At 41.2% G+C, this 24,982-nt stretch overlaps 2 protein-coding genes across 2 annotated transcripts; both read left to right on the top strand.

The window, feature by feature from the left end:
- Positions 1–2,174: 2,174 nt before the first annotated feature.
- On the top strand, positions 2,175–3,539 carry LOC135619285 (1-aminocyclopropane-1-carboxylate oxidase-like). Its single transcript, XM_065121166.1, has 3 exons — positions 2,175–2,351; positions 2,467–2,702; positions 2,905–3,539. The coding sequence occupies exons 1-3, from the start codon at positions 2,250–2,252 to the stop codon at positions 3,485–3,487; spliced, it is 921 nt and encodes a 306-aa protein (XP_064977238.1). The 5' UTR covers positions 2,175–2,249; the 3' UTR covers positions 3,488–3,539.
- A 9,313-nt stretch (positions 3,540–12,852) lies between these two features.
- LOC135619284 (1-aminocyclopropane-1-carboxylate oxidase-like) lies at positions 12,853–14,217 on the top strand. Its single transcript, XM_065121165.1, has 3 exons — positions 12,853–13,029; positions 13,145–13,380; positions 13,583–14,217. The coding sequence occupies exons 1-3, from the start codon at positions 12,928–12,930 to the stop codon at positions 14,163–14,165; spliced, it is 921 nt and encodes a 306-aa protein (XP_064977237.1). The 5' UTR covers positions 12,853–12,927; the 3' UTR covers positions 14,166–14,217.
- The last annotated feature ends 10,765 nt before the right edge of the window (positions 14,218–24,982 follow it).

Raw genomic sequence — 24,982 nt, 5'->3', positions numbered from 1 at the left:
CGGATCCTCCAGATGAAGGAAAAGACCATCCTTACTATGTGCTAGTCTCTCAAATATCACATGCTACTTGAACTAGGTAGATCCTTGTTGGAGTTTTAACGAGCATCGCCTCGTAAACTTTCAAAGTTTTGGGTTATTCCTCCACAAAATGTCCATCGACTCTTCTTTTATTTAGTTGTTATTTCCAAGTAACTTCCACTTTTGATTAGCATTACATTGGGAAATGAAGCAGGTAGTCTACTTTCAATAGAATTGATCACCATTAGTGAGGATTTGACAACTATTGTCTTCTATTATCTTCGAAGGGTCTTTGAACTTGTGTAGAGCTCCTCTACTGGATAGATAAGAGAATTGGGGTACTCGGTTTCACTCATTCTCTTAAGAGTTGAGAAGGTAATGGTTACTTGACTTCGCCCGCCTCCTCGAGGTGGTACTCCATGCATCGAGCTAGTTTCTAGCCTTCGCCTGCTCTTTGCTCACACTTCTGAAGCACTTGAAGTGTTTGCACTCCTTGCGTTGAGTTAGCTAATATGATTCACCTTCTTAATGCCATCGAACTTCTGGAATGCAGGAAGTTTTCACCCCAACTTGGAGTAAGTCTTTAATAGTTTTGGTCGCCTCTAAGATTGTATCATCTTCTCCATCAACCCGGCCGCCTACTCCACTGAGTAGTAAAGGTATAGCACCACGTACTGCCTGCTTCGTTCCTTGGTCGTGCACTCTTGCATGACCCGAAGTCCTTCACTTTCGGTTATCTTGATGAGAAGCTCGTTGACACCGGTCTTACGAAGTTCCTTAGCCTCTGCCCTTCAGCCTTATCTTGGTACTTGAAGTTTGCCTTTGTATGCTCCACCTCTTCGGCCCCTTTCAGGACCAAGCACTCTCCCTCCATGAGAGCAAGGGATCAATAACTTTCACGGAAGTCCCGCCTTTGTAGTACCATGGTGCTACCTTGCCCAAGGCCCTACTATCCGTCGCCTCACATCTGCATCCCTTTTCTTCATTATCAGTAGATATATCTATATGACACTCCTCTGAGTCCACCTTCATTCTAACTAATGCTTGATTTTGGGTAGCTAAATCCCTCTGGACTCGTCATTGCTTCCTCGCCCCTTTCGACTACCTGATTTTCCCAATAGCTTTAACACCTCTGTGTTCTCTAAGCAGCTCCCTTTGGTCAATGGAAAGATAGATTGCAACTCCCATGCATGGCCTTTACCATCGCGTTGTAGGATTTACACCGATTATGTTCTCCTTAGCTTCCTTAGTCGTAACGTTCTCTTACTCGACCTTGTCCTCTGACTTGTCGGGCTCCCTTAAGTGAATATGGGCTCTGAGCAGTCCTACTCTCTAACTGCTTGGTTGTAAAAGCTGGTTGGTTTTCGCCTATTGAAGGAAGAACTCAAATTGTGATCTCTCAATGTGTGGTCTTCGCCAATGTGTGATCTCTCAATGTGTGGTCTTCGCCAATGTGTGGTCTTTGCTGTGTGCTTCATCTCTTCTATCTATCCATTCAATATGAGATATTGATATAAGACTTAATTGGAAAGTAACCTGTTTTACTCGATTTTATCGAGCAGTTCATTCGAATTGGGAATTCTTCGTAAACGTCGCAAACGATGCAATCCAATAACAAAACCAGTACAAGCTGAGCTGGATATGGATCATTCTGGAAGCCTGCCATGATCGTCTCGTACATGCCGAAGCCACCTTATTAACGTGATGAACATTCTTCTGACCAAGTCAAGCAGCCCCACGTTGCAAATGATGCAATCCAATGACAAAACCAGTACAAGCTGAGCTGGATATTAATCATCCTGGAAGCCTGCCATGATCGTCTCGTACGTGCCGAAGCCACCTTGTTAACGTGATGAACGTTCTGGCCATATCATCATTTTGTCCATTTATTTCACGAGTGAATCAAGATGATTTGGATGGTTTGCCGTGTGGAAGTGCTTGTGGTCTTTGTCTCTTTCTAATAAGTACTTGTGGTCTTTGCCAAGGAAAAGAAAGGTTGACAAACAATTCTTTGTCTCTTTCTAATAACCAAGGAAAAGAAAGGTTGACCAACAACACTTGGCATACTTCCTCGTTTCTTCCTTTGATTTGTACGTAAGATCTGAAGTGAAGCTCAATCTTTGCACTATAAAAAGCCCCAAGTAGCTCCATTTCTTTTCATCGAACTCAAGAAGCAAAGTTCAACCAAAGCATCGCATCCGTCTTCTCAGAAAATAAATCTTTTGTTAGAAATGGCCATTCCAGTCATTGATTTCTCAAAGTTGAAGGGCAAGCAAAGAGCCGAAACTTTGGCACAGATTGCCAATGGATGTGAAGAATGGGGATTCTTTCAGGTCTGTTGTCATGGAGGATGTGCTTTCATGTTCCCGATCTTCTTCCTTTCTCCCGTCCATGGTTCTTCTGAACATGATGCTGGTACTTATTCCAAGTAATCTAATGTGCTTGCAGCTGGTGAACCATGGGATTCCGGTGGAGCTTCTGGATCGCGTGAAGAAGGTATGCTCGGAGTGCTATCGGCTCAGAGCGAAGGGCTTCAAGGGATCCAAACCAGTGCAGCTGTTGAACAAACTGGTGGAAAAAGAAGGGGAAGCGGCCGATGTTAAGCGCTTGGATAACGTGGACTGGGAGGATGTTTTCCTTCTCCAGGACGACAACGAATGGCCGTCCAACCCTCCGGAGTTCAGGTACTTCATTCACGAAGCTCCAATGATGCTTGTTCCATTCCCTGTTCCACATAAACGAATGAACAACATTAGAAAGTCAATTATAATCACTGCTGAATAGCTAGCTGCCCCAGCGCAAGAATTGGATTGTTGATCTTTGATTTGCTACTCATAATATGATGGTTTGTCGCCAAAGTTGTTGACGTTTGCTCTCTTCATGCAGCGAGATCATGAAGGAGTACAGGGAAGAGCTGAGGAAGCTGGCTGAGAAAGTGATGGAAGTAATGGATGAGAATATGGGGTTTGAGAATGGCTACATCAAGAAAGTATTTTCAGGAAACGGTGAGCACCAGCCCTTCTTCGGCACCAAGGTGAGCCACTATCCGCCATGCCCGCGCCTGGACCTCGTAAACGGCCTTCGCGCCCACACCGATGCTGGCGGTGTCATCCTCCTCTTCCAGGACGACCAAGTTGGTGGCCTCCAGATCCTAAAAGATGGGAAGTGGATCGACGTGCAGCCTGTGGCCAATGCCATCGTCATCAACACCGGAGACCAGATCGAAGTACTCAGCAACGGTCGCTACAAGAGCGTGTGGCACCGCGTGCTCACGACCAGCGATGGCAACCGCCGCTCCATTGCTTCGTTCTACAACCCCTCCTTGAAGGCCACCATCACTCCGGGAATCAGCAACGACGACGCTCCAGCTTTGTACCCCAAGTTTGTTTTCGGGGATTACATGGAGGTGTACGTGAAGCAGAAGTTCACGGCCAAAGAGCCCAGGTTTGATGCAGTGAGAGCTATGTAAGGATAAGTTAATGATTATCGAAGTTATGTTCTGAGAATATTCTTTTGTATCAGATTTGTTTGTACCATAATAATTGTTTGCTATGACAAGTAATTTATATAAAACCAGCAGCCCAACGTATTTTTTGAAACCTCACGAGATGGCAACTATCATGGAGAAAGGCCAATTAGTTCTCCAATTACGAGGGGTTTTGATGAGTGGCGTGACACTTCACAAATCATGTTTGGAAAAATTAAAAATCACACACGTTTCTTGGTATAGCCATTTTCAAAATAAATAGAAATAAAAACACATTCTTAAAAATATATAGTTTGATGTAGATATTTGTCATATCTTTATTTAGAAATTTTGCCACGTTTATTGTGTCAACTTCATTCTCAACTATATTCTCAGTCTCTTGACAGAAGTTTTTCAATCATTTTCATTATTTTGGGATTCATAAGTAAGAACAGGAGAAAAACATAAAAATAAGATAGGGAGACATACTAATTTTATAGTGGTTCAATATTTTTGATCTACGATCCATTCTTATTTTATCTATCTATGAGGCCATTGACGTTCACTGGTTTTTTTTCTCTCCAAAGTTTGAAGATCAACAATCCTCTACAACTTTCTTTTATCAAAGCATTGGTAAAAAAAGCTTGTGCTTGAAATATTCAATCTTTTATAGGTATCTCTATAACTTAGTCATCCAACTAAAGCCCAAAAAGTAGATAAAAATCAAACCTCTAATAGAGAATCGGAAAACATTGCAAGCACAATGGATGCTCTCACCAGCCAAACATGAAGACGGTATTTATAGGCCCTAAAACCTTAAAAATATAGAGTAAATTAAGAAAAAATACTAAAAAATAAAGATACATTAGTGACATGATCATTGGATGCTAGCAATGAAATTGAAACACATCATTTGGTGACTCATATGATACTAACACCTAAGCTAGGTAATATTACTTGACCTAGGTAGTATAATCTTTGTGCTATGCTACTGCCAAGCCCAATGATGACCTAGTAATGACGTAGGTACGATCATTTACTATTCACTTTTAACCCTTAATTGTTTTTGTTGGAATTAGCTCATTTTTAAAATTAATTTCGACCAAGACTCACATAAGAGTTCTCTGCATATTATTAAATCTTTCATCATATAATTGGTGGATCTTCTATCATATTTTCGACATCTCGATTTCAAAGTCAATGTGTCTCATCCATAACAATTATGCACAAAATGCTCCTATTGCAATATATTCCACTTTAGCTATGGATAATGTCAAAAAACTTTACTTCTTACGCGATCATAAAACATATGCAATGTCTAAGAAGTCTTTTTCTTGTAAAGTTAGTATCTATATACGGAAAAAATTAAAATTTTTAAATTTGGGATATCATAGTCCTTTGTAGAGATGGTGTACCTTCTAAAGCCCCTAATTTTTTCTATTGATTTCAAGTAAGACAATTTAAGATTTTATTGAAATCTAATACAAAGATATAATTACATGTTCAATGGCAGTGAGTTGAATTAGTGCTATAGGAAATTTTAATCGATTTTGAAGTTCAATTGATAAATCCATACTAGAAATATGATTAACCAAAAATGAGAGTTGTAAGTAATGCAAATAAGTAATCAATAACAAATCAAAAATAAGAGAAGGAAAACAAATCGATTTATAGTGGTTCAATTTTTTCGACTAACTGTCACTCTCGATTCCTCTTCCTTCGAGACTATCGGCTTTCACTATCGATGTTTTTTCTAATGGATGAAGATCAATTATCCTTTTTATAGCTTTTCTCCTTTTAACAAGCTTAAGAGAAAACCTTCGTACTATTGGAAAATCAAGGGTTGGCATCTAATCCACAACGAAAAACAAAAACAAAACTAGATTTCCCAAAGTTAAGTACTTGGTCATTATACGATGAATGGTGCATGAGAAAATTGTAAAACAAAAAAAACGCATATATCATGTTAGAAGTGTTACTTAGGGAGATCGTATATCCCCGAAATTTCCAGATTCGACGAATCTAGTGAATGAAGGAGAACTCGTATACTCCACTCTAGTGGTGATCCATACAACAAATGCAGTGACGATGCTCCTCAGATCGTTGTTGGATCTCCTTCTCCACGTGCACCGCAAGGCTACTAGAACCAAGGAGGAGGAGAGGAGGGCTAAAGAGAATAGGAGAGGCGACCACCAACAGTTCTAGCCTATGAACCATGAGGTTCCTCCTATTTATAGTGGTGCAATTAGCTTGATCCTTAATGGATCCTATCCTCGTTAGATCTCAATTCAATTAGATCTCTATCCAATTATGTAATTAGATCTTATCCATAGGATCTAAACTAAGGGCTCTATGAATATCTTATATCCATACTTCTACTCGTTGTGACATCCATCATATATATGTGACCCTCTAGGTCCGATACCGAGCTGGCCATGAGTCGATCCGGTCAGAACTTCTTCTGATATAGTAAATTATTATCTCTATAATAATTTATCGATTCATCGACTATGGTTATACTAGATCACTACGTCATAGTCCCCAAATGGTATAGGGGAATCTAATATGGTGAACTTATCTATCCACAGTTACCATGTGTCTATAGTCCCTCATCCATCTAATATCCTAGATAACGTATATAGGATACAGTAATGTTAGGCCCATACAAAATCCTATCAGAGTCTCGCTCTAATCGGATTCTCTTGTAGAACTCATTCTCTCTCAATCTGAACGACTCTAGCTAGAGATTTTGTTTGAGCAAGCACACATGAGATATTTCTCTCGTGATACCAAGAGTGGATGATCCTCTATTGATACTCAATTGCCTTCGTAAGGTTGACTGTCATTCCCTAGAATTGTTTATACCATATTTGAAAATTTCAAACTTATAAATAAGACGTTAAAGAATGGAACTCATACAAGATATCTTTAGTGTCTCAAGTCTAAGGACTAGACATACAACTAGGACTACAGAATCATTGTCTGACATTAGGTATCATTAACCATCAAGCATTCCGTAAGCGGATCCATCATATGGATGAGTATACAATGCACCGGTCTATTTGGTTCTCTCGATGTCCTTCTCGAGTAACCTATGATCGGGATGATTTAGGATTTGTGTTTAAAGTTGAATCAGTATCATTATCATGATCTCATCACAATCCGATTCCCATTGCATAGATCCAAGGATATCACAATATACATCTAGATAATATATGATAAAATATCAGTAATAATAAGCAAAGATATCGTCGCAACGTGTCACAGGTGCCATCACTTACGTGATTGGCTTGTAAGGCACCTACAACTAACTATCTCCCACTTGACCTAAAGCCAATCACATATGTGTCTGATCCCAATCAAACCTTTGTGATGCTCAAATATAATCTAAGACAATGGCTTCGTTAGTGGATTTACAATATTATCTTTGGAAGAAACTCTTTCTATTGTTATACCTTCATGGGCCACAATCTCTCTAATAAGCTAGAACCTCCTCAAAATGCTTTTGATGAGACCTGGGTTCCTTCGCTTGGGAGATCGCCCCATTATTATCATAATATATAGGAATCAGTTCTATGCTATTCAATACGACTCTTAAATATTTAATGAATTTCTTTATCCAGACCCCCTCTTTTGTTGTTTTTGTCGTAGTAATATATTTTGCCTCCATGGTCAAGTCAATAGTAGTATCTTGCTTGGAACTATTCCAGCTCCCCATTCAAGGTGAACATATACTATGAGAAAGTAAAATTCCATGTCTCATTAATATAAGACATCTCTTGAAATATTTCATATCAACCTTTTGATAATGATGTCTATGCACTGGGATTGAGATAAGCTAAGCATCCTCTTAAATTTATCTCTATAGATCCAAATCCCTAAAATATAGGATGCTTCGCCTTAAGTCTTCCATGTAGAAGTGTCTAGATAACCAAGCATTTAATGTTGAGAGTATTCCCAATGATTATGATGTCATTCACAAATAACACCAAGAAGGTGATAGTGCTCCCACTTACCTTTTTATACACGTAAGGCTCATCTTTATTCTTAACGAAGTCATAAGATCTAATCGCCTTATCAAATCTTTTGTTCCAACTTTGGGAAGCTTACTTTAGTTTATAAATGGACTTAAGCAACATGCACACCTTATCTGGATACTACTTGAACACGAATCTCTCAGGTTGCATTTGCTAGTCATAGGTGCCCTGCAAGCCAATCACTTGAGTGATGACCGGTGTGACTTGTCACGTAGTCTTTTTGCTTATTATTATTTGACATTTTATCACTTTATATTGCTTGTTGCTTGAATATATTATAATGTCTATGGATCTGTGCAATGGGAATCAGATCGTGATGAGATCACAATAATGAGACCGATTCACCTTTAAACATAGATCCTAAATAATCCCGGTCATAGGTTACTCGAGAGGGACATCGAGATAACCGGACAGACTGGTGTGCTGTATACCCATCCATATGATGGATGCAACTAGTCTCATAGTTGCTCGTGTGGGGACACTAGAGATATAGTATAGGTGCTCATTGAAGAATGGGTTTACTAATTGAGCCGCTTACGAAATGCTAGATGGTTGATGATGCCTTATTATTAGACAACGATTCCATAGTCCTAGTGGTGTATCTGGTCCTTAGACTTGAGATACCAAGGATGTCCTATATGAGTACTTCATTCTTTGATATTGGACTTAAAGGTTTGGAGGTTCCAGATCTAGCACAACCGGTCATCGGGAGTGGTAGCCAACCTTACGAGGACTATTGAGTATTGATAGAGGATCATCCACTCTAGGTGTCATGAGAGGAATATCCTATGTGTACTTGCTTAGGCAAATCCCTAGCTAGGGTCATTCGGATTGAGAGAGAAACAGTTCTCCAAGAGAATCCGATTAGAGCGAGACTCGAGTGAAAACCGTGTGTGTCTGATAGTACCATGCCCGGTATATAGTCACTGGGATATTAGATAGATAAGGGGCTATAGGTATATAGTAACGGAGGAGAGACAAATCCAATGTATTTGATTCTCCTATTTCGTTTGGGGACTCCAACGTAGTGGCCTAGTATGTCTATAGTCGATGAGTCAAGTGAATTATTATGAAGATAATAATTCACTATCCTAGAAGGAGTTCTGACAGGTATGACTCTTGACCAGCTCGATATTGGGCCTAAAGGGTATATATATGGTAGGCGTTGCGATGGGTAGATGTTCGAATATGAGATATCCGTCGGAGCCTCTATCTTATTTGATATCCAATAAGCTCATGAATTATTGGATCCTATGAATGAGATACAATAAGAGTCAATGAGAGATTATTGGATAGAGATCCACTAATCTAAGAGGCTTGGGTAGTTGGATGAAGATTCAATACCCAATAATACAGGATCCATTATGGTTAAATTTACAGAAGAACTCTATAAATAGGAGGGAACCAATGATTCAAAGGCTAGAGCTTCTTTGGGTTACCTCTCCTATTCTCCTCCCCCTCTCCTTCTTAGATAACAAGCTTATAGTTTTGAGGAGCATCATCACAGCCTTACTGTGTGGATCACCGCTAGAGAGGAGGCAGCTATGAGACCAACTACATCCATCATATGGACGGGTATATAGTAAACCAGTCTATCCGATTATCTCGATGTCCCTCTCAAGTAACCTATGACAGGGATTATTTAGGATATATGTTTAAAGGTGAATTAGTCTCATTATCATGATCTCATTACGATCCAATTTCTATTGTACAGATCCAACGACATCACAATATATAAATGCATATATGCAATAGTCAATATAAAGTGATAAATACTAAAATATAATAAGTAAAAAGATTATGTGTCAAGTCACACGTGCCATTACTCACGTGATTAGCTTGCTGGGCACCTATGACTAGCAAGGAGGACGCTTGACTTCCTTCACCCTTTCCTAGAAATCTATATGAATTCTGGGATATACGATCTCCCTAGGTAACACCCTCTCCTAAAACATATCTTTGAGAAATTAAGGATTTTGTTTTTAATATTCTTCCGCTGCGCATGTGATATCGCCCCTAGATTTTCTTACAGTGGTATCAGAGCTAGGTTGTTCATATGAAAGATTAGTTTTGAACTACATGTGTTATGTTTTGGAAAAGCTTTTGATGTAAAAATCATTGATGCAAAAGCGAGAAAGAGAAATAACTGTTGTTGCCCTTACTACCCTCGCAGATGGTAGCTTGCTGCCTTCTGCGTGTGTACAGCCTCCTACAGCGGCAGCCATAAGGGCGGCAACCGCAAGAAGGTAGCACAGCGCCAACGCACTAGTAGGATGTGTGTCTGCACCAACTAGCCGGCGGGGGGTTGGCAGCCCACGGGTGCCCCACCCACGGGTGCAACCTGCAGGCATAGGGCCCGCGGGCGACCTGCCCGTAGGGGTGAGCTGTGTGCAGGCAGCCTGCTTGCAAGGGTGGCACCTGTAGGTGACACAGCGCCCGCAAGTGCGACGCTTGCGGGCACTGCACCCGTGTGTCATGGACATAATTGGTTTTGCCTAGGTCGTGTGGTACCCTTGCATGTCCGTTCGTAAAAGTCAGCCTCCCTAAAGCCTCCCATGGTCCCTTAGGACCCACAAAAGAGAAGTCAGGTTAGAAAAAACTCCTCACTCGGGATCCATAAGCAAATATTTTCGAAAACACTTCATAGACAATGCAAATTACAAACAAACTTTAGAAGCTCTGAACAATTGCACAACAAAAGGTCAAAATGGTCCTCTACAGATCGAAAATCTCTCATAAGTGTCCACATGATACAACCTTTATTTACAAGCCTAAAGTGGCCACCAAACCCAACTATAATGAGACTATTAAGCCTTCGATCGTCCCTTTACATGCTGTGCAAAGCATGAACATACCAAAAGATACGGACATACATAAGAATTATATCAAACATCCTGTTTAGAAGTTTGTCTGTGACATTCTCCCCCACTTATTCCATCGACATCCTCGTCGAAGTCTTTGCCAATACTGCAACTCCTCGCTTTTGCTGAGTCTTCAATCTTATGCTCCAACTACAATGTGCCTCTTGGCTCCTAGCCGCTCTCCATTGCTGTTTTAGAGTAGTCGAACCTTTGATCCGCCATGCTGCTTCAACTCGCCAATGACTCTGACTCTAGTATGGGGTTGGCTGAGTTATGTTGATCTCTGTTGGTTCCTGCGGATCCTCCAGATGAAGGAAAAGACCATCCTTACTATGTGCTAGTCTCTCAAATATCACATGCTACTTGAACTAGGTAGATCCTTGTTGGAGTTTTAACGAGCATCGCCTCGTAAACTTTCGAAGTTTTGGGTTATTCCTCCACAAAATGTCCATCGACTCTTCTTTTATTTAGTTGTTATTTCCAAGTAACTTCCACTTTTGATTAGCATTACATTGGGAAATGAAGCAGGTAGTCTACTTTCAATAGAATTGATCACCATTAGTGAGGATTTGACAACTATTGTCTTCTATTATCTTCGAAGGGTCTTTGAACTTGTGTAGAGCTCCTCTACTGGATAGATAAGAGAATTGGGGTACTCGGTTTCACTCATTCTCTTAAGAGTTGAGAAGGCAATGGTTACTTGACTTCGCCCGCCTCCTCGAGGTGGTACTCCATGCATCGAGCTAGTTTCTAGCCTTCGCCTGCTCTTTGCTCACACTTCTGAAGCACTTGAAGTGTTTGCACTCCTTGCGTTGAGTTAGCTAATATGATTCACCTTCTTAATGCCATCGAACTTCTGGAATGCAGGAAGTTTTCACCCCAACTTGGAGTAAGTCTTTAATAGTTTTGGTCGCCTCTAAGATTGTATCATCTTCTCCATCAACCCGGCCGCCTACTCCACTGAGTAGTAAAGGTATAGCACCACGTACTGCCTGCTTCGTTCCTTGGTCGTGCACTCTTGCATGACCCGAAGTCCTTCACTTTCGGTTATCTTGATGAGAAGCTCGTTGACACCGGTCTTACGAAGTTCCTTAGCCTCTGCCCTTCAGCCTTATCTTGATACTTGAAGTTTGCCTTTGTATGCTCCACCTCTTCGGCCCCTTTCAGGACCAAGCACTCTCCCTCCATGAGAGCAAGGGATCAATAACTTTCACGGAAGTCCCGCCTTTGTGGTACCATGGTGCTACCTTGCCCAAGGCCCTACTATCCGTCGCCTCACATCTGCATCCCTTTTCTTCATTATCAGTAGATATATCTATATGGCACTCCTCTGAGTCCACCTTCATTCTAACTAATGCTTGATTTTGGGTAGCTAAATCCCTCTGGACTCGTCATTGCTTCCTCGCCCCTTTCGACTACCTGATTTTCCCAATAGCTTTAACACCTCTGTGTTCTCTAAGCAGCTCCCTTTGGTCAATGGAAAGATAGATTGCAACTCCCATGCATGGCCTTTACCATCGCGTTGTAGGATTTACACCGATTATGTTCTCCTTAGCTTCCTTAGTCGTAACGTTCTCTTACTCGACCTTGTCCTCTGATTTGTCGGGCTCCCTTAAGTGAATATGGGCTCTGAGCAGTCCTACTCTCTAACTGCTTGGTTGTAAAAGCTGGTTGGTTTTCGCCTATTGAAGGAAGAACTCAAATTGTGATCTCTCAATGTGTGGTCTTCGCCAATGTGTGATCTCTCAATGTGTGGTCTTCGCCAATGTGTGGTCTTTGCTGTGTGCTTCATCTCTTCTATCTATCCATTCAATATGATATATTGATATAAGACTTAATTGGAAAGTAACCTGTTTTACTCGATTTTATCGAGCAGTTCATTCGAATTGGGAATTCTTCGTAAACGTCGCAAACGATGCAATCCAATAACAAAACCAGTACAAGCTGAGCTGGATATGGATCATTCTGGAAGCCTGCCATGATCGTCTCGTACATGCCGAAGCCACCTTATTAACGTGATGAACATTCTTCTGACCAAGTCAAGCAGCCCCACGTTGCAAATGATGCAATCCAATGACAAAACCAGTACAAGCTGAGCTGGATATTAATCATCCTGGAAGCCTGCCATGATCGTCTCGTACGTGCCGAAGCCACCTTATTAACGTGATGAACGTTCTGGCCATATCATCATTTTGTCCATTTATTTCACGAGTGAATCAAGATGATTTGGATGGTTTGCCGTGTGGAAGTGCTTGTGGTCTTTGTCTCTTTCTAATAAGTACTTGTGGTCTTTGCCAAGGAAAAGAAAGGTTGACAAACAATTCTTTGTCTCTTTCTAATAACCAAGGAAAAGAAAGGTTGACCAACAACACTTGGCATACTTCCTCGTTTCTTCCTTTGATTTGTACGTAAGATCTGAAGTGAAGCTCAATCTTTGCACTATAAAAAGCCCCAAGTAGCTCCATTTCTTTTCATCGAACTCAAGAAGCAAAGTTCAACCAAAGCATCGCATCCGTCTTCTCAGAAAATAAATCTTTTGTTAGAAATGGCCATTCCAGTCATTGATTTCTCAAAGTTGAAGGGCAAGCAAAGAGCCGAAACTTTGGCACAGATTGCCAATGGATGTGAAGAATGGGGATTCTTTCAGGTCTGTTGTCATGGAGGATGTGCTTTCATGTTCCCGATCTTCTTCCTTTCTCCCGTCCATGGTTCTTCTGAACATGATGCTGGTACTTATTCCAAGTAATCTAATGTGCTTGCAGCTGGTGAACCATGGGATTCCGGTGGAGCTTCTGGATCGCGTGAAGAAGGTATGCTCGGAGTGCTATCGGCTCAGAGCGAAGGGCTTCAAGGGATCCAAACCAGTGCAGCTGTTGAACAAACTGGTGGAAAAAGAAGGGGAAGCGGCCGATGTTAAGCGCTTGGATAACGTGGACTGGGAGGATGTTTTCCTTCTCCAGGACGACAACGAATGGCCGTCCAACCCTCCGGAGTTCAGGTACTTCATTCACGAAGCTCCAATGATGCTTGTTCCATTCCCTGTTCCACATAAACGAATGAACAACATTAGAAAGTCAATTATAATCACTGCTGAATAGCTAGCTGCCCCAGCGCAAGAATTGGATTGTTGATCTTTGATTTGCTACTCATAATATGATGGTTTGTCGCCAAAGTTGTTGACGTTTGCTCTCTTCATGCAGCGAGATCATGAAGGAGTACAGGGAAGAGCTGAGGAAGCTGGCTGAGAAAGTGATGGAAGTAATGGATGAGAATATGGGGTTTGAGAATGGCTACATCAAGAAAGTATTTTCAGGAAACGGTGAGCACCAGCCCTTCTTCGGCACCAAGGTGAGCCACTATCCGCCATGCCCGCGCCTGGACCTCGTAAACGGCCTTCGCGCCCACACCGATGCTGGCGGTGTCATCCTCCTCTTCCAGGACGACCAAGTTGGTGGCCTCCAGATCCTAAAAGATGGGAAGTGGATCGACGTGCAGCCTGTGGCCAATGCCATCGTCATCAACACCGGAGACCAGATCGAAGTACTCAGCAACGGTCGCTACAAGAGCGTGTGGCACCGCGTGCTCACGACCAGCGATGGCAACCGCCGCTCCATTGCTTCGTTCTACAACCCCTCCTTGAAGGCCACCATCACTCCGGGAATCAGCAACGACGACGCTCCAGCTTTGTACCCCAAGTTTGTTTTCGGGGATTACATGGAGGTGTACGTGAAGCAGAAGTTCACGGCCAAAGAGCCCAGGTTTGATGCAGTGAGAGCTATGTAAGGATAAGTTAATGATTATCGAAGTTATGTTCTGAGAATATTCTTTTGTATCAGATTTGTTTGTACCATAATAATTGTTTGCTATGACAAGTAATTTATATAAAACCAGCAGCCCAACGTATTTTTTGAAACCTCACGAGATGGCAACTATCATGGAGAAAGGCCAATTAGTTCTCCAATTACGAGGGGTTTTGATGAGTGGCGTGACACTTCACAAATCATGTTTGGAAAAATTAAAAATCACACACGTTTCTTGGTATAGCCATTTTCAAAATAAATAGAAATAAAAACACATTCTTAAAAATATATAGTTTGATGTAGATATTTGTCATATCTTTATTTAGAAATTTTGCCACGTTTATTGTGTCAACTTCATTCTCAACTATATTCTCAGTCTCTTGACAGAAGTTTTTCAATCATTTTCATTATTTTGGGATTCATAAGTAAGAACAGGAGAAAAACATAAAAATAAGATAGGGAGACATACTAATTTTATAGTGGTTCAATATTTTTGATCTACGATCCATTCTTATTTTATCTATCTATGAGGCCATTGACGTTCACTGGTTTTTTTTCTCTCCAAAGTTTGAAGATCAACAATCCTCTACAACTTTCTTTTATCAAAGCATTGGTAAAAAAAGCTTGTGCTTGAAATATTCAATCTTTTATAGGTATCTCTATAACTTAGTCATCCAACTAAAGCCCAAAAAGTAGATAAAAATCAAACCTCTAATAGAGAATCGGAAAACATTGCAAGCACAATGGATGCTCTCACCAGCCAAACATGAAGACGGTATTTATAGGCCCTAAAACCTTAAAAATATAGAGTAAATTAAGAAAAAATACTAAAAAATAAAGATACATTAGTGACATGATCATTGGATGCTAGCAATGAAATTGAAACACATCATTTGGTGACTCATATGATACTAACACCTAAGCTAGGTAATATTACTTGACCTAGGTAGTATAATCTTTGTGCTATGCTACTGCCAAGCCCAATGATGACCTAGTAATGACGTAGGTACGATCATTTACTATTCACTTTTAACCCTTAATTGTTTTTGTTGGAATTAGCTCATTTTTAAAATTAATTTCGACCAAGACTCACATAAGAGTTCTCTGCATATTATTAAATCTTTCATCATATAATTGGTGGATCTTCTATCATATTTTCGACATCTCGATTTCAAAGTCAATGTGTCTCATCCATAACAATTATGCACAAAATGCTCCTATTGCAATATATTCCACTTTAGCTATGGATAATGTCAAAAAACTTTACTTCTTACGCGATCATAAAACATATGCAATGTCTAAGAAGTCTTTTTCTTGTAAAGTTAGTATCTATATACGGAAAAAATTAAAATTTTTAAATTTGGGATATCATAGTCCTTTGTAGAGATGGTGTACCTTCTAAAGCCCCTAATTTTTTCTATTGATTTCAAGTAAGACAATTTAAGATTTTATTGAAATCTAATACAAAGATATAATTACATGTTCAATGGCAGTGAGTTGAATTAGTGCTATAGGAAATTTTAATCGATTTTGAAGTTCAATTGATAAATCCATACTAGAAATATGATTAACCAAAAATGAGAGTTGTAAGTAATGCAAATAAGTAATCAATAACAAATCAAAAATAAGAGAAGGAAAACAAATCGATTTATAGTGGTTCAATTTTTTCGACTAACTGTCACTCTCGATTCCTCTTCCTTCGAGACTATCGGCTTTCACTATCGATGTTTTTTCTAATGGATGAAGATCAATTATCCTTTTTATAGCTTTTCTCCTTTTAACAAGCTTAAGAGAAAACCTTCGTACTATTGGAAAATCAAGGGTTGGCATCTAATCCACAACGAAAAACAAAAACAAAACTAGATTTCCCAAAGTTAAGTACTTGGTCATTATACGATGAATGGTGCATGAGAAAATTGTAAAACAAAAAAAACGCATATATCATGTTAGAAGTGTTACTTAGGGAGATCGTATATCCCCGAAATTTCCAGATTCGACGAATCTAGTGAATGAAGGAGAACTCGTATACTCCACTCTAGTGGTGATCCATACAACAAATGCAGTGACGATGCTCCTCAGATCGTTGTTGGATCTCCTTCTCCACGTGCACCGCAAGGCTACTAGAACCAAGGAGGAGGAGAGGAGGGCTAAAGAGAATAGGAGAGGCGACCACCAACAGTTCTAGCCTATGAACCATGAGGTTCCTCCTATTTATAGTGGTGCAATTAGCTTGATCCTTAATGGATCCTATCCTCGTTAGATCTCAATTCAATTAGATCTCTATCCAATTATGTAATTAGATCTTATCCATAGGATCTAAACTAAGGGCTTTATGAATATCTTATATCCATACTTCTACTCGTTGTGACATCCATCATATATATGTGACCCTCTAGGTCCGATACCGAGCTGGCCATGAGTCGATCCGGTCAGAACTTCTTCTGATATAGTAAATTATTATCTCTATAATAATTTATCGATTCATCGACTATGGTTATACTAGATCACTACGTCATAGTCCCCAAATGGTATAGGGGAATCTAATATGGTGAACTTATCTATCCACAGTTACCATGTGTCTATAGTCCCTCATCCATCTAATATCCTAGATAACGTATATAGGATACAGTAATGTTAGGCCCATACAAAATCCTATCAGAGTCTCGCTCTAATCGGATTCTCTTGTAGAACTCATTCTCTCTCAATCTGAACGACTCTAGCTAGAGATTTTGTTTGAGCAAGCACACATGAGATATTTCTCTCGTGATACCAAGAGTGGATGATCCTCTATTGATACTCAATTGCCTTCGTAAGGTTGACTGTCATTCCCTAGAATTGTTTATACCATATTTGAAAATTTCAAACTTATAAATAAGACGTTAAAGAATGGAACTCATACAAGATATCTTTAGTGTCTCAAGTCTAAGGACTAGACATACAACTAGGACTACAGAATCATTGTCTGACATTAGGTATCATTAACCATCAAGCATTCCGTAAGCGGATCCATCATATGGATGAGTATACAATGCACCGGTCTATTTGGTTCTCTCGATGTCCTTCTCGAGTAACCTATGATCAGGATGATTTAGGATTTGTGTTTAAAGTTGAATCAGTATCATTATCATGATCTCATCACAATCCGATTCCCATTGCATAGATCCAAGGATATCACAATATACATCTAGATAATATATGATAAAATATCAGTAATAATAAGCAAAGATATCGTCGCAACGTGTCACAGGTGCCATCACTTACGTGATTGGCTTGTAAGGCACCTACAACTAACTATCTCCCACTTGACCTAAAGCCAATCACATATGTGTCTGATCCCAATCAAACCTTTGTGATGCTCAAATATAATCTAAGACAATGGCTTCGTTAGTGGATTTGCAATATTATCTTTGGAAGAAACTCTTTCTATTGTTATACCTTCATGGGCCACATTCTCTCTAATAAGCTAGAACCTCCTCAAAATGCTTTTGATGAGACCTGGGTTCCTTCGCTTGGGAGATCGCCCCATTATTATCATAATATATAGGAATCAGTTCTATGCTATTCAATACGACTCTTAAATATTTAATGAACTTCTTTATCCAGACCCCCTCTTTTGTTGCTTTTGTCGTAGTAATATATTTTGCATTCATGGTCAAGTCAATAGTAGTATCTTGCTTGGAACTATTCCAGCTCCCCATTCAAGGTGAACATATACTATGAGAAAGTAAAATTCCATGTCTCATTAATATAAGACATCTCTTGAAATATTTCATATCAACCTTTTGATAATGATGTCTATGCACTGGGATTGAGATAAGCTAAGCATCCTCTTAAATTTATCTCTATAGATCCAAATCCCTAAAATATAGGATGCTTCGCCTTAAGTCTTCCATGTAGAAGTGTCTAGATAACCAAGCATTTAATGTTGAGAGTATTCCCAATGATTATGATGTCATTCACAAATAACACCAAGAAGGTGATAGTGCTCCCACTTACCTTTTTATACACGTAAGGCTCATCTTTATTCTTAACGAAGTCATAAGATCTGATCGCCTTATCAAATCTTTTGTTCCAACTTTGGGAAGCTTACTTTAGTTTATAAATGGACTTAAGCAACATGCACACCTTATCTGGATACTACTTGAACACGAATCTCTCAGGTTGCATTTGCTAGTCATAGGTGCCCTGCAAGCCAATCACTTGAGTGATGACCGGTGTGACTTGTCACGTAGTCTTTTTGCTTATTATTATTTGACATTTTATCACTTTATATTGCTTGTTGCTTGAATATATTATAATGTCTATGGATCTGTGCAATGGGAATCAGATCGTGATGAGATCACAATAATGAGACCGATTCGCCTTTAAACACAGATCCTAAATAATCCCGGTCATAGGTTACTCGAGAGGGACATCGAGATAACCGGACAGACTGGTGTGCTGTATACCCATCCATATGATGGATGCAACTAGTCTCATAGTTGCTCGTGTGGGGACACTAGAGATATAGTATAGGTGCTCATTGAAGAATGGGTTTACTAATTGAGCCGCTTACGAAATGCTAGATGGTTGATGATGCCTTATTATTAGACAACGATTCCATAGTCCTAGTGGTGTATCTGGTCCTTAGACTTGAGATACCAAGGATGTCCTATATGAGTACTTCATTCTTTGATATTGGACTTAAAGGTTTGGAGGTTCCAGATCTAGCACAACCGGTCATCGGGAGTGGTAGCCAACCTTACGAGGACTATTGAGTATTGATAGAGGATCATCCACTCTAGGTGTCATGAGAGGAATATCCTATGTGTACTTGCTTAGGCAAATCCCTAGCTAGGGTCATTCGGATTGAGAGAGAAACAGTTCTCCAAGAGAATCCGATTAGAGCGAGACTCGAGTGAAAACCGTGTGTGTCTGATAGTACCATGCCCGGTATATAGTCACTGGGATATTAGATAGATAAGGGGCTATAGGTATATAGTAACGGAGGAGAGACAAATCCAATGTATTTGATTCTCCTATTTCGTTTGGGGACTCCAACGTAGTGGCCTAGTATATCTATAGTCGATGAGTCAAGTGAATTATTATGAAGATAATAATTCACTATCCTAGAAGGAGTTCTGACAGGTATGACTCTTGACCAGCTCGATATTGGGCCTAAAGGGTATATATATGGTAGGCGTTGCGATGGGTAGATGTTTGAATATGAGATATCCGTCGGAGCCTCTATCTTATTTGATATCCAATAAGCTCATGAATTATTGGATCCTATGAATGAGATACAATAAGAGTCAATGAGAGATTATTGGATAGAGATCCACTAATCTAAGAGGCTTGGGTAGTTGGATGGAGATTCAATACCCAATAATACAGGATCCATTATGGTTAAATTTACAGAAGAACTCTATAAATAGGAGGGAACCAATGATTCAAAGGCTAGAGCTTCTTTGGGTTACCTCTCCTATTCTCCTCCCCCTCTCCTTCTTAGATAACAAGCTTATAGTTTTGAGGAGCATCATCACAGCCTTACTGTGTGGATCACCGCTAGAGAGGAGGCAGCTATGAGACCAACTACATCCATCATATGGACGGGTATATAGTAAACCAGTCTATCCGATTATCTCGATGTCCCTCTCAAGTAACCTATGACAGGGATTATTTAGGATATATGTTTAAAGGTGAATTAGTCTCATTATCATGATCTCATTACGATCCAATTTCTATTGTACAGATCCAACGACATCACAATATATAAATGCATATATGCAATAGTCAATATAAAGTGATAAATACTAAAATATAATAAGTAAAAAGATTATGTGTCAAGTCATACGTGCCATTACTCACGTGATTAGCTTGCTGGGCACCTATGACTAGCAAGGAGGACGCTTCACTTCTTTCACCCTTTCCTAGAAATTTATATGAATTCTGGGATATACGATCTCCCTAGGTAACACCCTCTCCTAAAACATATCTTTGAGAAATTAAGGATTTTGTTTTTAATATTCTTCCGCTGCGCATGTGATATCGCCCCTAGATTTTCTTACAGTGGTATCAGAGCTAGGTTGTTCATATGAAAGATTAGTTTTGAACTACATGTGTTATGTTTTGGAAAAGCTTTTGATGTAAAAATCATTGATGCAAAAGCGAGAAAGAGAAATAACCGTTGTTGCCCTTACTACCCTCGCAGATGGTAGCTTGCTGCCTTCTGCGTGTGTACAGCCTCCTACAGCGGCAGCCATAAGGGCGGCAACCGCAAGAAGGTAGCACAGCGCCAACGCACTAGTAGGATGTGTGTCTGCACCAACTAGCCGGCGGGGGGTTGGCAGCCCACGGGTGCCCCACCCACGGGTGCAACCTGCAGGCATAGGGCCCGCGGGCGACCTGCCCGTAGGGGTGAGCTGTGTGCAGGCAGCCTGCTTGCAAGGGTGGCACCTGTAGGTGACACAGCGCCCGCAAGTGCGATGCTTGCGGGCACTGCACCTGTGTGTCATGGACATAATTGGTTTTGCCTAGGTCGTGTGGTACCCTTGCATGTCCGTTCGCAAAAGTCAGCCTCCCTAAAGCCTCCCATGGTCCCTTAGGACCCACAAAAGAGAAGTCAGGTTAGAAAAAACTCCTCACTCGGGATCCACAAGCAAACATTTCCGAAAACACTTCATAGACAATGCAAATTACAAACAAACTTTAGAAGCTCTGAACAATTGCACAACAAAAGGTCAAAATGGTCCTCTACAGATCGAAAATCTCTCATAAGTGTCCACATGATACAACCTTTATTTACAAGCCTAAAGTGGCCACCAAACCCAACTATAATAAGACTATTAAGCCTTCGATCGTCCCTTTACATGCTATGCAAAGCATGAACATACCAAAAGATATGGACATACTTAAGAATTACATCAAACATCATGTTTAGAAGTTTGTCTGTGACATTCTCCCCCACTTATTCCTTCGACGTCCTCGTCGAAGCCTTTGTCGATACTGCAATTCCTCGCCTTTGCTGAGTCTTCAATCTTCTGCTCCAGCTGCAATGTGCCTCTTGGCTCCTAGCCGATCTCCATTGCTGTTTTGGAGTAGTGGAATCTTTGATCCGCCATGCTGCTTCAACTCGCCAATGACTCTAACTCTAGTGTGGGGTTGGCTGAGTTGTGTTGATCTCTGTTGGTTCCTACGGATCCTCTAGATGAAGGAAAAGACCATCCTTACTATGTGCCAGTATCTCAAATATCACATGCTACATGAACTGGGTGGATCCTTGTTTGAATTTTAACGAGCATCGCCTCATAAACTTTCGAAGTTTTGGGTTATTCCTCCATAAAATGTCCATCGACTCTTCTTTCATTTAGTTGTTACTTCCAAGTAGATTCGCATCACTTCCACTTTTGATTAGCATTCTATTGGGAAATGAAGCGGATAGTCTACTCTCAATAGAATTGATCACCATTAGTGAGGATTGGCAACTATTGTCTTCTATTATCTTCAAAGGGTCTTTTGAACCTATGTACAGCTCCTCTACAGGATAGATAAGAGAATTGGGGTACTCGGTTTCACTCATTCTCTTAAGAGTTGAGAAGACAATGGTTACTTGACTTCGCCCGCCTCCTCGAGGTTGTACTCCATGCATCGAGCTAGTTTCTAGCCTTCGCCTGTTCTTTGCTCACACTTCTGAAGTACTTGAAGTGTTTGCACTCTTTGCGTTGAGTTAGCTAATATGATTCACCTTCTTAATGCCATCGAACTTCTGGAATGCAGGAAGTTTTCACCCCAACTTGGAGTAAGTCTTTAATAGTTTTGGTCGCCTTTGAGATTGTATCGTCTTCTCCATCAACCCGGTCGCCTACTCCACTAAGTAGCAAAGGTATAGCACTACGTACTGCCTGCTTCGTTTATTGGTCGTGCACTCTTGCATGACCCGAAGTCCTTCACTTTCGGTTATCTTGATGAGAAGCTCATTGACACCGGTCTTACGAAGTTCCTTAGCCTCTACCCTTCTGTTGAATCTCGTATTTTGATGATGAAACTACTTGATATATGTTTATGATTTAATCTGCGTTTTGAGTGACGCAGGATGCTTCGATCAGGATGAGACAATTAAAGCAGGAAAATCATGTTGTGCCGGAGGAACATGTCAGAAGATTGGACGTCGGGCCGGTGGATCGGTCGACGTATCGACAGAAGGCTTCGGGCCGTGGACTCGGGCATCGGGCCAAGAAGAGCGGGTATTGTGCTAAGGATATCGGAGTTGCGGAGTCAACTGGCCGATTGGGCAATAGGCCGCAGGAGAGGACGATGCGCCGAAGAATCAGACGAAGCGTCGAGGGACCAATGACATGCCGGACAACTTGGTTAATTGCTTAGGATTAATTGTCTCGATCGAAGTTTTGTTTTAATTATGCAGGATTAACTATGATAACGATGAAGACATAAAGCGAAACAAAGTGTCGGAGTCAAGCGCGAAGGATTTGTTGTGAGTTCGAGAGTTCGACGGAAGTCCGAAGATTCGTTGGGAGTTCGCGGAGCTCGCCGAGAAAGATCGGAGCTTGCCGAAGAAGCTCGTTGGAACTCGCTAAGAACAAATCGTGAAGTCTAGGAGCTTACCGGGAGTCCGCAGAATGGTTTCCGAGAGTTCATCGGAAGACCGCCGGAAGTTTGCCGGAAGCTCGCTAGAAGAAGTCTTGACTTGCGGACTTTGTAATAGCTTAGAAAATGTCTTTAAATTCATAGTTAGCACGTTAATTAGGGTTAGGATTAGGTGTTAATCCTATAACCCAAGTAGGGGCCAATTAGGCCCAAGTTCGGACTGGTTTGGACCAAGTTTGGAGCCAAACCAAGTGAGCTGGAATAGTGAAGAGGTGCCACCGCCAGGGTTGGAGGTAGCACCGCCCAGGCTATGTCTTCCTGCGAGGTTGGGAGGTGCAACCGCCCCAGCCTGGAGGTGCAACCGCCAGGGCTGTGAGGTTGGGCGGTGCAACCGCCCCAGCCAGGAGGTGCAACCGCCAGGGGTGCGAGGCTGGGAGGTGCAACCGCCCCAGCCAAGAGGTTGCACCGCCAGAGCTCAAGTTTCGAGCTCTGCCAGGCGATGCAACCACCAAGCTCAGTCTTCGAGCTCTGGCAGAGAGGTGCATCAGCCTGAGCTCAGTCTCGAGCTCTGCCAGGTGATGCAACCACCAAGCTCAGTCTTCGAGCTCTGGCAGAGAGGTGCATCAACCTGAGCTCAGTTTCGAGCTCTGCCAGGTGATGAAACCACCGAGCTCAGATTTCGAGCTCTGCCAGGTGATGCAACCACCGAGCTCAGTCTTCGAGCTCTGCCAGGTGATGCAACCATCGAGCTCAGTCTTCGAGCTCTGGCAGAGAGGAGCAATCGCCTGAGCTCAGTCTTCGAGCTCTGCCAGGCGGTGCCACCTCTCCAGTCAAGAGGTGCAACCGCCTGATCCCAGAATTCTGGGATTTGATCGATTTGATCGTTTTGAGCTCGAATTTTGAATTGGGTTGGGGCCTATAAATACCCCACCCATTCAACACTGAAAGGATACAGACCTACACCGAAATCTTGATCTTTTCTGTGATTCTAAGAGCTCAAAAGTGTTGTAAATCCTTTAAGTCTCCTCCTTCTGTTCTTCAAGTTTTCAGTTGTAAAGTGAGGAGAGAAAGGTCTGTAAAGGTTGTCTCCTGAGCCTGTCAAAAGGAGAGAAGTTGTAAAAGGGCAGTTTGGCCTTCGCCTATTGAAGGAAGGCCCCTAGTTGACGTCGGCAACCTCGTCGGTGGAGGAAGCCAAAAGTGGAGTAGGTCAAGGCTGACCGAACCACTCTAAATCTCTGGTTTGCGTTTATTTTCGAGCACTTTATCATTACTGCAAACCTCCTTCATCACTACTGCTCTCTGCGCTTTCACGAACAAGTTCTAAGTGATGTTCTTCCGAATCTGCATTCAGACGTAAATTCGTATTTTCATACATTACAGTTTACGTTTACGTTTGATTCTGCAGAACTATCTTCCGTGCTTTTACGAACGAGCTTCTTTGCAGTTTACACTTACATTTTGATCCTATTGATAACTGCAAACTGTCCTCTACAATTTTACGAACGAGTTTCAACATTTAGACGTAAAACTGCATTCAGACGTAAATCGGCTTTCCTCGCTCAATCATCAGATCTCAGTTCACGTTTACGTCTTGATTTCAACTGCATACTACCTTCTGCGAGTATACAAACAAGTTTCAAAGTTTAGACGTAAATCTGCGTCTAGACGTAAATCTGCGTTTAGACGTAAATCTGAGTTTAAGACGTAAATCTGAGTTTAGACGTAAATCTGCGTTTAGACGTAAAACTGCGTTTAGACGTAAATCTGCGTTTAGACGTAAATCTGCGTTTAGACGTAAATCTGCGTTTAGACGTAAATCTGCGTTTAGACGTAAATCTGAGTTTAGACGTAAACTGCGCTTAGACGCAAAACTGCGCTTAGACGTAATCTGCGCTTAGACGCAAACTGCATTTAGATACAAACTGAGAATTTGCTTTTGCATCATAATAGTTTTTGAACGAACGTAGCTTTTGGTTTTTTTAATCGCTGTAAGATTTCCGCTGCACTAATTCACCCCCCCCCTCTTAGTGCTCTCGATCCTAACAATTGGTATCAGAGCGGGGTATTTCTCATTTCGGATTTACACCCGAGAGAAATGACTTTTCAAGAGGGCTGTTCGGTCTTTCGTCCACCGTTCTTTAACGGATTGGACTACACTTATTGGAAAACTCGAATGAGAGTTTTCTTAATTTCTCTAAATCTGGATTTATGGAATAT

Source organism: Musa acuminata, chromosome BXJ2-8 (genome assembly GCF_036884655.1).
Source record: "Musa acuminata AAA Group cultivar baxijiao chromosome BXJ2-8, Cavendish_Baxijiao_AAA, whole genome shotgun sequence".
NCBI classification, from domain to species: domain Eukaryota; kingdom Viridiplantae; phylum Streptophyta; class Magnoliopsida; order Zingiberales; family Musaceae; genus Musa; species Musa acuminata.
This window is presented reverse-complemented; position numbering and strand designations above follow the sequence as displayed.